The sequence below is a fragment of the Podarcis liolepis genome, assembly GCF_965112155.1.
Source record: "Podarcis liolepis genome assembly, chromosome: 3".
NCBI classification, from domain to species: domain Eukaryota; kingdom Metazoa; phylum Chordata; class Lepidosauria; order Squamata; family Lacertidae; genus Podarcis; species Podarcis liolepis.
Window position 1 is genome coordinate 111,960,188 of NC_139557.1, and position 15,159 is coordinate 111,975,346.

General features: G+C 45.6%; 1 protein-coding gene across 5 annotated transcripts in view; it reads right to left on the reverse strand.

Annotated features, from left to right (window-relative positions):
• Nucleotides 1–7,005: 7,005 nt before the first annotated feature.
• The window catches only part of ASB3 (ankyrin repeat and SOCS box containing 3), a 46,424-nt gene continuing 38,270 nt past the window's right edge, over nt 7,006–15,159 (reverse strand). For all 5 annotated transcript variants that reach the window (XM_083494496.1, XM_083494492.1, XM_083494494.1 and 2 more), the window contains 3 exons: nt 13,440–13,688; nt 9,840–9,973; nt 7,006–7,529 (listed from right to left, as the gene is read on the reverse strand). In XM_083494496.1, the coding sequence (XP_083350622.1) occupies nt 7,255–7,529; nt 9,840–9,973; nt 13,440–13,688 (658 nt within the window). In that variant the 3' untranslated portion in view covers nt 7,006–7,254. The remainder of the gene's footprint in view (nt 7,530–9,839; nt 9,974–13,439; nt 13,689–15,159) is intronic.

Sequence of the window (15,159 nt, forward strand, 5' to 3'; positions counted from 1 at the left end):
AGTAGCATCTCTTAAGGCTGGTCCGAACAGCTGAGCCAGAGGGGAGGGGAAAAATGTGTTCATTAGCGATAGCATGTTAACTAGCTCCCTCTGGTGGCTGGTCTTTGAATAGTCTTTCCCTTCAAGTTTTCTTTCGAGATTTATAAGGATTACTCCCTAATTTATTTGCATTGCATTGATCTGTACAGCCCTAAAATGCATTCCTGAATGGCGTGTGCTGTTTGCTTCTTGGCTGGAGGAAAGGAGAGGTGACAGCCACTCGTAATTCCCACTCCACTAAGCAAAGCCAAGATTATTGCCACCAGTAAATTTATCCACCAGTTGGACTGGCTGTAAATTAAGAAACAGCGGGAAAAGGCATTACAATGCAAGGAGCTATTCTAGCCAGTGGCATAGCGTGGGGGGTGCAGGGGGGGCCGGCCGCACCGGGCGCAACATCTGGGGGTTAGGGTTAGGGGGCGCAAATCCACGGGTTAGGGGGCGCAAATTACTTGCCTTGCCCCGGGTGCTGACAACCCACGCCACGCCACTGATTCTAGCGGTGCCTATAGAGGGGGCATGGCTTGGAGGGAGTCCTGAGGACCACCGGGGAACGCTGGCCCAACCCTGAAATGCTCATTCCATTGGAAGTAAGCCCCACTGAAATCAACAGAGCTTGCTTCCTTTATACACACATATATAATTTTATTAAAATTTCTGTTTTACAATTTAAAGTACTCACTTTTACATCCTTAAGATATCAATGACTTCCCGTCTCCTCTTTCCGTGGTTCATTTTACATATCATAAATCCCTGCATATTCTACAGAAACTATTCCATTATTACATCCATCGCCACTTATTTACACAGTTGAATTTGTTTTAATGCTGCCAGGGTTTTCAGCTGTACACAGTTATTTCCCATAAACGTTTTCCAGTCTTCTCTAAACATTATGTTGTTCTCTTATTCTGTATGTTAAGTCTGCAAGCTGCGCATATTCTGTCGACTTAAGTTGTCACTCTTCTTTGGTTGGGACCTCGCTCGTTTTCCATTTTGGGGCTAACAAAACACAGGCCGATGCAATGGCATACATAAATAACCTTTTCCAACACCTGGGAATTTCAGTCTGAAATTATCCTCAACAGAAAGGACTCTGGGTTTTTTTTGGGGGGGAAGTACTTTTAAACATTTTTTTCAATTCATTATGAATCGTTTCCCAGTACTCTTTTACCCTTTTACAAGTCCACCACATGTGAAAGAACGTTCCCTCAACAGAGCTTACTTCAGAGCAGGCATGCACAGACCCTCTAAGTGTCCCAGTTTTCCAGGGACCGTCCTGGATTTACAGAAGCCATCCCAGTTTCTGATTTGATCCTGGAATGTCTCACTTTTCCTTAGGATGTCCCTATTTTCACTGGAGAAATGTTGAAGGGTACGGAGTTATCTGACCCAAGGAGATAAGTACCGTATTTTTTGCACCATAACACTCACTTTTTTCCTCCTAGAAAGTAAGGGGAAATGTCTGTGTGTGTTATGGAGGGAATGCCTACGGATGGCGGGGGGATCTGCTGCAGTCGTGAGCAGAGGATCCATGGTTCCCCTTCCTTCCCCCCTCCGTGGCTCACTTTGAAACAGCAAAGTGGGAGGAGAGCTGCTGAGTGGGGAGGAGAGAGGGACAGAGAGCCTGCTTCTTTAAAGGAACAAAGCGGGAGAGGAGAGGAGCTGCTTACACAAGTGTAAAGCACGGATCCACATGAATCCTCAGGATTTTTGCACTGGGTAACCCCAAATTCACCATCAGATCACATAGCATGTCCATGGCTACATCTTACACCAAAAAAATCACACACCCACTGTTACCTGGGGCCGCAGTGGTGCAAAAACGTGGTTACAAAGCATGGATCCTCAGGATTTTTGCATTAGGCTACTCCAAACTCACCGTCAGATCACATGTCTGTAGCCACAGCATGAACCACAAAAATCATACATCCACTGTTTCATTTAGAATTTTTTTTTCTTGTTTTCCTCCTCTAAAAACTACGTGCGTGTTATGGTCGGGTGCGTGTTATAGAGCGAAAAATACGGTAATTGCATAACCTTTAGAAGACATCTGAAGGCAGCCCTGTATAGGGAAGGTAAAAAGGGATGCACGTGGTGCTGTGGTCTAAACCACTGAATCTCTTGGGCTTGCTGATCAGGTCAGCGGTTCGAATCTGCATGACGGGATAAGCTCCCATTGCTTTATCCCAGCTCCTGTCAACCTAGCAGTTCGAAAGCACACCAGTGCAATTAGATAAATAGGTACCGCTGTGGCAGGAAGGTAAGCTGCGTTTCCATACACTCTGGCACTCCTCACAGTGTCCCATTGCACCAGAAGCGGTTTAGTTATGCTGCCCCCAAGAGTATTGTTAGCCCAGAAGTGGAAGCAAGAAGAAATTCCGACGAAAGAAGAATGGCAAACAAAATTAATGGACTATGCAGAATTAGACAAAATGACAGGAAGGATTCAAAACCTGCGGGACCAGAGATTTACAGAAGATTGGAAGACGCATATGAACTACTTGAAGAACAATTGTAACCAACAAATTACACTAGTAGGACTATAAGAAGTTTTGTAAGCAGAAATATACGAAGTGTTACAAAGTAGAAAAAGATAGAGATATTGGTTCTGAGTTTTAAATGTAACAGGGAAAGTAAGAAATGCAAAGTAAGAGATTAGATTGGAAAATTTTCAGACAGGACTGATGGAAGTCAAAAAATTGAATAAGAGGTAAAAGTATGTTTAATTATTGTTGAAAATGGTATGTTAAAAAACTAATACAAATTTATATTAAAAAAAAAATGTTAACCTGAAAAAGCTGTCTGTGTACAAAAATGCCGGCTCCCTCGGCCTGAAAGCAGAGATGAGCCCGTAGCCAAATTTGACTGGATTTAACCATACAGGGGTCCTTTACCTTTTCATATACAGAGGGGAGTTTTTTAATACATAAAGTTTTATTATATTTTTATATATGTTGGAAGCAGCCCAAAGTGGATGGAGCAGCCCAGTCTCGTGGTTCTTGTGACAATCAGATGGTGAGAGTAGGATGGTGGAATTAAAACCTTTTTAAATATATATATATATATATACAAAAGAAATGTTAGTAACAGTAAACAAAGCATTTTTCTCACATGTTAAACGCATTGCACATTTGATTCTGCCTCCAAAGCAGCCACACACAGAGCCCAAAAAACCGCGAGACAAACAATGAATGGCTCTTTGGAAAACGACAGCAGCGTCTTGCGAGCAGTAATGGTTTTCAGGGCTAATTATCTCATTAATTTGCAGTCCTCTCCTCCCACAACAAGTTCTCGGGGATGTTACAGAGTGTCAGCTCATTCCGACCTCTCTTCTTTGTAGAAGGAAAAGACGCCAGCATGTATTCCTTCCACTTGAGCTAAAGTATTAATATGGGGATGCAGAGATGTGCAGAGGAGACCTTTATTGACTCAACATAAACAGCCTGTGAAGTTTATTCCCTGGCCAAATATCGAACATCCCTCAGCTGCGGGAACACTGGTTTTAACTGTCCTGAACTCTGGTTTCTGAAGTGGATTTATCGGTGGTCAATAACCAGCTCCGTTTCCCCCATAAACTATAAAAACAAACATTTCCCTGTGCCAGTAAATGATTTCTCAACATGCAAAAGACTTGTGCTGTTAGGAAGAAGGCAAAGTTGCTCTCATAAGGGGGCATCATGAGGTGCTTAAAAAGGCTCAGGACCTCCTGGCTGAGGCCGCTGGGATTTGTAGCCCAGTTGCACCTGGAGTTGTCCATCCCTCCTGTATTTTAACCCCTTAGTCCGAGGACTGTTGCAATACAGTGGTGCCCCGCAAGACGAATGCCTCGCAAGACAGAAAACTCGCTAGACCAAAGAGTTTTCCGTTTTGGAGGTGCTTCGCAAAACGAATTTCCTATGGGCTTGCTTCCCAAGACGAAAATGTCTTGCGAGTTCCTGCGGGGTTTTTTTTCCTCCCCCCCTTTTTCTAAGCCGCTAAGCCGCTTATCAGCTGATCCGATCAGCAGATAAGCAGCTAAAAGCCGCTAAAAGCCGCTAAAAGCCGCTAATAGCGCTAATCCGCTAATCCGTCAATGGGCTTGCTTCGCAAGACGAAAAAACCGCTAGACGAAGAGAATCACAGAACGGATTCTTTTCGTCTTACGAGGCACCACTGTGCCTGTGGTGGAGCAGCAAGCACTCCTTCCCCCAAAATAATAATGCACAGGACCCCAAGCTGCTCACCCACCAACCCTGTGAATGCTGAGGAATGGTGGCTGAAGGTCACATGCACACCAGTTAGGTCCTGGGTCAAGCGGGGATTCAAACTTGATTCTCTGTCGTGCTAATCTGACACTTTATTTAATCCACCCTTGCATTTAAGCACTAGCCTGGGAGAAACAGGCAACCAGTGATGCATGCAGGCGCAGGCTAGGCTGAGCGATATTAGCCCAAGGTCAAACACACTACAATGAGGTTCCTGATTTAGGGCAGATTTGAACCTGATTCTCTGTAGCCCAGGACGCGGGTGGCGCTGTGGGTTAAACCACAGAGCATGGACTTGCCGATCAGAAGGTTGGCGGTTCGAATCCCCGCAATGGAGTGAGCTCCCATTGCTCGGTCCCTGCTCCTGCCAACCGAGCAGTTCGAAAGCGCACCAGCGCAAGTAGATAAATAGGTACCGCTCCGGCAGGAAGGAAAATGGTGTTTCCATGCACTGCTCTGGTTTGCTAGAAGCGGCTTAGTCATGCTGGCCACATGACCTGGAAGCTGTACGCTGGCTCCCTCGGCCAATAAAGCGAGATGAGCGCCGCAACCCCAGAGTCGGTCACGACTGGACCTAATGGTCAGGGGTCCCTTTACCTTTTACTCTGTAGCCCGGATCAGACTCTTCAATACACCCTTGAATTAAGCACTAGCCTGGCAAGCTATGTTGACCAGGAAATGCATGTGAGTGAATGGTCTGGTAGAGGAGGAATAGGGTACTGCGTCCCTTTCTATGCCCAGCACCAAAACTAAATTGGCTGCTAGAGAACAACCAGGAGAAATCCATCCCTCCTCTCCCAAACTCCAGTGGGGAGTGGTTTTTTTTGGTAGGCCAGTGACTTCTGGGGAGTTATTTACAAGGTTGCTCTAACCACTGAACTAGGCTGTTTTGGCGATGTCAAATGCAATCAGCACCATTCCTATAAAAAGCCAAAATACACTACATTTTATTTCATCCCCCCCTTTTGTAGGAGTGAGAAATCAAGTCTATCCTAAAGGAGAAAGTCAGAATTTCCGCAGCACCATAAATTAATACCGTCACACCACAAGTACAGAAAAAGGGAAGAAATTATTCCCATCTAGGTTCCCATCTTCTCATCTTCTCAGTCTGAATGGCTTATGAAATATTGATGCTCACTCCTGTTAGCAGAAAACTGCTCTCATTGCAATTTTTTCTGTCTTTCCCCAGAGTGGAATTGCAGCGTAAGAGGAGCCATTCTGTAAATTCAGGGATTTGGGAGCCATTTGCCATGCAAATCTACCTTTCTGTGCTAAGGAACTGAAGACTGCAAGAGGAGGAGAATGGGAAGGTTAAGGGAAAGGCTCTTGAGTCTCAAGTGGTAAAGGTAAAGGGACCCCTGACCATTAGGTCCAGTCATGGCCGACTCTGGGGTTGCGGCGCTCATCTTGCTTTATTGGCCGAGGGAGCCGGCGTACAGCTTCCGGGTCATGTGGCCAGCATGACTAAGCTGCTTCTGGCGAACCAAAGCAGCCCACGGAAACGCCGTTTACCTTCCCACCAGAGCGGTACCTATTTATCTACCTGCACTTTTATGTGCTTTTGAACTGCTAGGTTGGCAGGAGCAGGGACCGAGCAATGGGAGCTCACCCCGTCGCGGGGATTCGAACCGCCGACCTTCAGATCAGCAAGTCCTAGGCTCTGTGGTTTAACCCACAGCGCCACCCGCGTCCCGAGTCTCAAGTGAAGATGCGTCAAAAGAAATGGTTGGAGCCAGCAGAAGTGGCGGGGGGGGGGAAGGGGTCGCAGAGATGCAGGCAGCTGTTTACACCTTCTCCTTCCCATTTCCCTTCAACTGCAGCAGCACCGGCGCTCTGCCAGCCTCCCTGGGAGGAGGCACGAAGAACGGTAGACCCCCACGCCCTCAAAATGTGGCCAGTAGGCACTGGCTTCTTCCCAGGCCACTGCCTGAGAGCAACAGAAGTGACCGGTGGCTGTGTCAAAAGGCACGCACAGAGGATGTAGCCTTAAGGATAGCTGCCTGTAAGCGAGGCTCTCCAGTGAGGCTGGACAGGAGACTATCACCACGTTGAAAGAGAAATTAATTCAAGTTCCTTCATCTCCCTACCTTCACAGACATACACACACCCCAAGAGGCCAATGTAATACCAGATGATTGATAGGTGGGTGGTCCTGCCCACTGGTCAAAGGTAACCCTTGAGGCTAAAAGGCTACCCCTGTTATTTGAACATAACCAGCATTCCAGCCAGGCAATGAGAAAGGTACGAATGAGGTCTTGTGGGGTGTCTGGCCTAGAGAGAATACTGAAGGCCATCAGGGGTCTAAAACAGGCATAGGCAAACTCGGCCTGCCAGATGTTTTGGGACTACAACTCCCATCATCCCTGACCACTGGACCTGTTAGCTAGGGATGATGGGAGTTGTAGTCCCAAAACATCTGGAGGGCTGATGTTTGCCTGCTCTAAGGAATAGACAGGTGTGAAGCAGAACTGAGCGCCTTGTGACCCTCGACAGCCTCACTCCTGTCCCTTTTAAATTTATCCCTCAGATTTGAAATGTCTTTAATGCCAATAAAGGTATTTGTATTGTATTGTATTGTATTGTATTGTATTGTATTGTATTGTATTGTATTGTATTGTATTGTATTGTATTGTATTGTATTGTATTGTAACACAGCCTAAGACCTGGCAAAAAGCCAGGTAAGAAATCAACAATCAACGACAATCAAAATAAATCAACCAACTTTACAGGGAATGTGTCTTTATTTGGAATGATCCGTGGCAATATTTATGCCTTTGCAAGTGTTTTCATCCATTTGAATGTTGAACTCCTTTGACAGAGAACGGCGCTTGGACGCTTATCTGAAAGCCTCTGAGCAAGAGTTTAAAGAATCTCTGAAGAGAGGATATCCTAACACGGGCAGCAGTGGAGAGGTCTATCATTGCACTGAGCACCACAACATGGTTCTTATGACACCCAGAAGCCTTAAGCACTATGAGGAGCCTGCTTCAGTTCTCGTGTTTTCTCGTCTCTCCGTGTTTCCTGAACTGGAAAGAGGTGGCGGGGCATTCTGTTGGTACACATCGCCCAGTCTAAGCTGAGATTCCGAAATGGCGTAGCTTCTCAAAACGTCTTTGTAAAGTAAGGCGTCCTGTAGGCAAGCAGGTAATGGCAGCTGGCGGATAAACTGGTCTGACCGTAAGCGATCGCTCGTCAAAAGTGACCGGATCTCCAGACGGCAGAGATGAGACAAGGGAGGGATGTGCTCTGTCGCAGAAAAATAAAACAGAATTATATGGGGCACAACAACTGAGAGGACTTCAAGCGCCCTTCTGCAATTGTTCCATAAAACCATCATAGTTAACATCCACAGGTTAGGCTGTCCTTCCATGACTTCGTCTTAGCTCCTTTTTAAACCATCTAATTGAGCAGCCATCGCCACACCATGCAGCAGCGAATTCCATAAATGCATCACGCACTGTTTAGAGAGTGGAAGCCTTTCTTCCTTCTGCCCTGAATCTACTTAGCAGTCAAGACATATCTAATCTGCATTAAGAGTTCCTGAGCCCAGAGACATGCTTTGCAAATTCAGTGCAAACTGGATGATCTTGGGTTTTTTGTTTGTTTGTTTTGTTTATAAAATTTAAAATGTAAGACCGAAACCAGCTCCCTTCTATTAAATAGCACCATCTGCCTTATTTTTTTTTTAAAAAAAAATACTGCAGATCTTTTAAACAGACAAGAGAGAAAAATAATGAAAATATTGAGGGCAGGGGAGGGCGAGTAAGTTAACTGAAGGGAGACCACAAAGAGATGGTAATTAAGCAAATATTCAGACTGAACCATCCTGATACGTTTGCTGGCCTTGTACACAGGAGAGAAAAAGAAAGACATTTCCTGATCAGAGTCTAGCCTAACCTTTCTATTATTAAAAAAATGGCATTTCACTCTCCCGAGTCTCTAGTTAGCAACTGACGATTCCATACTGTATCTGCGCTTTTCTTTCTCCCTGGCGGGTGGTCCCGAGCTTCACCACTGCCAGGAGTAATTGGCTGACCTTTATCTCCAGAGCTGGATCAAGCAGAACGACAGGATCATTTATATATACCCACTGATTTGGGAAGGCTAATTGGAAGAGCCGCGTTGTATGGACGCCTCTGCTCTGAAACCAGCTTGCGCTGCATAGGAAGGAGTCTGTCCACCAGTCATCTAGCTCAAAATTATTTACTCCGGCTGGCAATGGCTCTCTGGGTTGCAGTCCTTCGTAGCCCTCAAACTTACAGCAACATCCTACACTGAAGGCAGGGACAATCAACAAGCTGCTCTTCACGTGTTGCTGGACTATGATAATAATAATAATTTATTATTTATACCCCACCCATCTGGCTGGGTTTCCCCAGCCACTCTGGGCGGCTTCCAACAGTATATTAAAATACAATAACCTATTAAACATTAAAAGCTTCCCTAAACAAGGCTGCCTTCAGATGTCTTCTAAAAGTCTGGTAGTTGTTTTTCTCTTTGACATCTGGTGGGAGGGCGTTCCACAGGGCGGGTGCCACTACCGAGAAGGCCCTCTGCCTGGTTCCCTGTAACTTGGCTTCTCGCAGCGATGGAACCGCCAGAAGGCCCTCGGCACTGGACCTCAGTGTCCGGGCAGAACAATGGGGGTGGAGACGCTCCTTCAGGTATACTGGACCGGACTACAACTCCCATCACACTTCAGTGCACATCTAGAGATCCACAGGTTCCCCATCCCTGAATTCTAACTCCCAGCTGGGAGCAACAAGGCTAAATGGTGCAGTGAAGCCCCTAGCACACCCATAGACCTTGTGCCGACCAGAGTGCAGAATGGCAATAAAACTGCTGGTTTTCACCTCTCCAAGCTAGCCCGGCCCAGAAGCCTGGATCAGGCTTATGATAGAGTTGGAAGGGACCCCAAGAAACTGGACCAGCTTAGGATGCAACAGATTCTTGGCTAGTCTGGCTCCACCACCTCTCTCAGCCATTTGTGGGGCAGGGGGAGATAAACTACCATTGGTGGGATACAGCTTCCACCGCCACCACCGCCACCCCACACTTTCAGTGGGTGCCCTCTGCTTTAGAGGCCTCTGCCATCAGAGTAAAGCCTCCACCATAGCCTAACCTCCACCCAGCATGGCAGGTTTCGCGGTCTGCCTGGCAACGAGGCCTTCTACAGGGAAGCACGGATTTTTGTGAAACACAATTACTCTGGTTGTAGATAGGTAGCCGTGTTGGTCTGCCAAAGTCAAAATAAAAAAAATTCCTTCCAGTAGCACCTTAAAGACCAAGTAAGTTAGTTCTTGGTATGAGCTTTCTGTGTATCTGAAGAAGTGTGCATGCACACGAAAGCTCATACCAAGAACTAACTTAGTTGGTCTTTAAGGTGCTACTGGAAGGAATTTTTTTTATTTTGACAATTACTCTGGATCAAGATCCGTACCGCTTCTTTTACAGGCTCCACATTATTTTGCCCAAGCGTTCGTAATGCACGTCAACCCCAAAAGCAGTTTTGTCATCTATGCCGTGAAATAAAACAGATTGCATAGAGTCACTTACTGAAGTGACTGCAAGTCACCCAGGCGGAGGTTTCTTTGTGGTCGGAAAGGATCTGCTCCACGTCCCAGGGAAGCCTCTTCCAGTTGGTGAACTCCAGAAGGAAGCTGAGAGTGTCACTGCTTACAGAGGAAACCCTACGATCAAGCAGAACTTTGTTATTAGGAGAGCTTTTGCCTGAAGATGCAAATACCATATTTTTTGCTCTATAAGACTCACTTTTTCCCTCCTAAAAAGTAAGGGGAAATGTGTGTGCGTCTTATGGAGCGAATGCAGGCTGCGCAGCTATTCCAGAAGCCAGAACAGCAAGAGGGATTGCTGCTTTCACTGCGCAGCGATCCCTCTTGCTGTTCTGGTTTCTGAGATTCAGAATATTTTTTTTCTTGTTTTCCTCCTCCAAAAACTAGGTGTCTTGTCGTCTGCTGCATCTTATAGAGCGAAAAATACAGTATGTGTCAGGAAGAAACCGCATCCCCAAAGTCTCATCTCCAAAATCACATTGTGCATCATCCTGTCTGCTCAGTCCCTGAGCTTCACCTGACCTGTGTTGATCAGGGAACATTTGGAGGGGGTGTTTACATTTTCACTTGACTGTGTGAACACCCTCTGGGATGGGGGTCCCTGAGCCACCCTACTTGTGTTCCAGGTGAACACAATAAAAGTCACTGCAAACCTTTCCTCCACTGCTGGAGGCAATATGCATCTGAAGACCAGGTACCAGAAACCGCAACAGTACTGTTGCCCTCAAGTCTTGCTTGGTTGGCCAGTCTGAGAACAGAGAGCTGGACTGGTTGAGCCCATAGCCTCATCCAGTAAGACTCCTGATCAACCCAAGAAGGTCAGAGCTGGTGTCCATGGGGATGGATGGGCCCATGAAGCTTAGAGCAGGGCTTCCTGATCATTGGCCATGCTGGCTGGGGATGATGGGAGCTCGAATCCAACAATATGTAGCTCCCAAACCCCTGCCCTAGAACACACCCAGGCCGAAACACACACAAGCAGTTTGAACCAGGGCTTGCTAAACTTGTCAAAGGTGCAACGTACATATGGATTCTCCTGCCTGGTAGAAATCATCCTTCAACTAGAACATCATTTCATTTAGCTGAACAGCTTTGAGCTGCGCTTGGGGCCTGTAAACTTAGGCTCTCGACGGCTTGATGAATTCAGCAATACTTGCTCTGCTCGCCCACCCCTAGTATTAAATTACACTCAGCAAGCGGGCTGCCAGTTGGAAACCATAAGCTTGTCCAAGTGCCATAATTAAAGGATTTATATTTTGCTTCCCTTAAGGAAGCAGCCTTCAAGGTACAGGGGTCTTTCCTAGAGATCGAAGCAGTTAAAAGAACCTTTTTCATGCTGCCTGCATCCAGTGACCTTTAATGTTTTGCTTCGGAATACAGGGCTCTTTTTTTATTATTTTAACCCAGCTGCAAGTCTTGTGTGTTCAGCAACAAGATGATTCCTGCCCTTTTACAGCACAGAAAAGGCATTTTGTGCCCCTTTCCCATAGAAGCAGGACTGCACATGCCTTCCCTGCCCCCTTGCTGAAACCTTTAGAAACACAGCGTACGGCTTGTTTTCTCCTTTCACTTGACGGAGACAGACCTCCTGCCCTCGGTGATGAGTCAACACAGCTGGAATTCAACACAGAACACAATTCTGTGAAAGATCCACACTATGTTCTCCCTGTAAGGAGGTTCTGCCGTCGCTTCTCTTCCAGTTTCACTGTCTGTCAACAATTATTCGCTTCTATTCCAAGCCTAGGGACGCGGGTGGCGCTGTGGGTTAAACCACAGAGACTAGGACTTGCCAATCAGGAGGTCGGCAGTTCGAATCCCCGCGACAGGGTGAGCTCCCGTTGCTCGGTCCCTGCTCCTGCCAACCTAGCAGTTCGAAAGCACGTCAAAAAGTGCAAGTAGATAAATAGGTACTGCTCTGGCGGGAAGGTGAACGGCGTTTCCGTGCACTGTTCTAGTTCGCCAGAAGCGGCTTAGTCATGCTGGCCACATGACCTGGAAGCTGTACGCCGGCTCCCTCGGCCAATAAAGCAAGATGAGCGCCGCAACCCCAGAGTCGGCCACGACTGGACCTAATGGTCAGACGTACCTTTACCTTTACCTTTATTCCAAGCCTGCTTCTTTTTCAGACTTGGGGCTGGAGCAGACATTACGCTCTTGAAACCATGGTTAAGGAATTGGGCTGCAAGAGCATGCGCTTCCTTTGCCCCTAATCTCTCCCCCACAGAAATCCCCATTGTGAGTCCTAATCAAGGCTAAAACCTGAACTTGACCCTAGTTAAATCCTAACCAGGATGTCCACTAGAGGCAGTTTTTCCTCAGTCATAACCATGGTTAATTGATCAGGAATGCCTTACTCATTCACTCCCCCTTTTTGTGCATGTGAACTCCTTGTCAATTTAACCAATGTGCAATGTTACATCTGCCCTGAGATTCATGCCAACCACGATTAGTTTGAAAAGAGGATCTGAAGCTGGTTCACAAACCATGGTTAGAATTGGCCTTGGTGCTGACATAACACCACACCATGGCTAAAAGGGAGAGGAAATTATCATGGGAAAGGAGAGCATTTGGGAGAAAGAGGCTACAGTCAGAGGAGTTTGCTTCCAATTACTGTACTGTGCTTATTTAACTGAATCAGAATCAGAGAATTGGCATTACCTGCAACAGGAACCATATTCTAAAATAGCGCATAAAGGCAAAATTGCATATAGTCAAGACACATTGGCTACAACGGCAGGTGAAATTGTCAAAGTTTTTTCCAGCCACTTTTTAATTTTTTTGTCAAGCACATAAAGCTGAATGCACACAAGTTAAATGTGCGTACACTGCGGGTCTACTACATATGCAGATGACTGTCTCATCTAAGGCTTTATAGTACCTTTATGTTAAATAATAACAGAACTCACAGGTGGGGGGGGGGAGCCTTCATTGGCAAACTTTCATTTTTACATATCTGTTTTATTTGCAAAGGGAATCCTTGCAAGAGTTAATACTTTACTGTTCCTTTGGAGTTGCACTGCACTTTTGTACTTTTGCCCTTCCAGGCTGTGATGTTCTTTCTTTTTGTTACAATTGTACTTCTTCTTAACAAAATAAATTCTTAAAATTATTTTAAAAAGAAGAAGAAGAAAGAAATGCTTGTGCCGACAGAACAACCCAGAGCTATTAAGTGCAGTGCATCTGCAAAGTAAAAAACCACAAATAGACAAGGTGGATGTGCATCAATATGCATGAATGTACACACAAGTGAATACATGCATGTGTGTATGCTGCTCACACGTGCACAGTGTATTTTATTTCCGATAATGCAGAGACCACTAAAAAACTTTGATTAAAAACAGAACAAGGTATAAAACAACACGGAGAAAATTCACAAATGTGAAAGACCTACAAAATCAGAATAAAAGGAAACGTTAACCCCTTCCCCCAAAGGCTTGCCTGAATAAATACATTTTTCACATGCACTGAAAACGACAGGTGAAGGCGCATGTCATATATATATATATATATATATATATATATATATATATATATATATAGTGTGTGTGTGTGTGTGTGTGTATCTGTATGTAATCTTGCTTACCATGATTCATTGAGGAGATGCACTGGATTGAACCCAGCCAACAGGAGGGACGGCAACCATTCTTTGTGCTTGTCTCCTGCAAGAATTGCATTCTTCGTAAATTCCGTCCGGTGCTCTCTGCGTGGAAGCTTACAGCCTCGCTTCAAGAAATGCTGAAATAAAGAAAACCTTCCATCATGCAGACAGAGGCCTAAATCTGCTTCGGAAAGCGTGATCCCATACTTCAGAAGAATGAGGATTAAGCCAGACCTGCAACCAATGTTCAAAAAACACACATTTGTCAATGCAGTTTTGTTTTTCAAAATGTCTGCACTTGAGCACCAAAAGGCCTACAGAGGAACAACTGCAAATCATACTGGGGTGTTGTTTGTGGTGGGGTGTGGTTGTTGGGTGAGTGGTTGCTGTTTGGTTTTCGTATCTTTATTTTATATGGGAATTGTTCAGCTTGGTTGTGTATTTTTTGATGTTTTATCAATAGCATATGAAACCTACACAGCATCTTAAAAATCAGAGACATCACCTTGCCAACAAAGGCCCGTATCGTTAAAGCTATGGTTTTCCCAGTAGTGAAGTATGGAAGTGAGAGCTGAACCATAAAGAAGGCTGATCGCCGAAGAATTGATGCTTTTGAATTCTGGTGCTGGAGGAGACTCTTGAGAGTTCCATGGACTGCAAGAAGATCAAACCTCTCCATTCTGAAGGAAATCAGCCCTGAGTGCTCACTGGAAGGACAGATCCTGAAGCTGAGGCTCCAATGCTTTGGCCACCTCATGAGAAGAGAAGACTCCCTGGAAAAGACCCTGATGCTGGGAAAGATGGAGGGCACAAGGAGAAGGGGACGGCAGAGGACAAGATGGATGGACAGTGTTCTCGAAGCTACCAACATGAGTTTGACCAAACTGCGGGAGGCAGTGGAAGATAGGAGTGCCTGGCACATTCTGGTCCATGGGGTCACGAAGAGTCGGACACGAATAAACGACTAAACAACAACAACAACAACTTTTATTATGTTACAGTTAGGTATTGTTTCCCCCATGTTGTAAGCCACCTTGAGCATGGTTTGAAATGTGGGAAAGCAGCATACAAATAAAATCATGTGTGCATATGTTCCCCTGCAACCACACCTTTCAGGAGAAGATCCACAGTGGTGGGCAAACTGTCTGAGAAGGCAGATCCTCAGCCTGAGGAAGCCCTGGGTCCCCCACAACACTTTGAAAACTGCTGACTTCCTGGATATATCACTGAAGTTCTAATAGTATTTATTGAATCTGCGACAAGCCATGTTAATCTTGCCAGACGTTAGCCATTACCATTAGTATGGGGAACTGGTTAAACTGCAAGTACGTCCTTCTTTACAAACTGGGATAATGTCTTTCTCACTGGCTACCCTCCTGTTTCTTCTTCAGCGTCTAGTTATATTATTGGAAGTTTAAATAGCTTTTGAAACTAAGCAGAAAGGAAGAAAGTAAAAAAGCACTGAAAGCATCCAGGTTTTGAAAATACGAGTTGGTTCATGTGTAGTGCAAAGCCAAAACCATGTGTTGCTGCTAATACGTGAGCATGCGAGTTCCTAGAGGAGACCATGGCCATTTTGCTCTTCCTCCAGTCCTCCTGCTATTGCTGCGAGCTAAACAATGGTTTGGCTTACCGTATTTTTCACTCCATAAGACGCACTTTTTTCCTCTTAAAAAGTAAGAGTGTGTCTTATGGAGCAAATGGC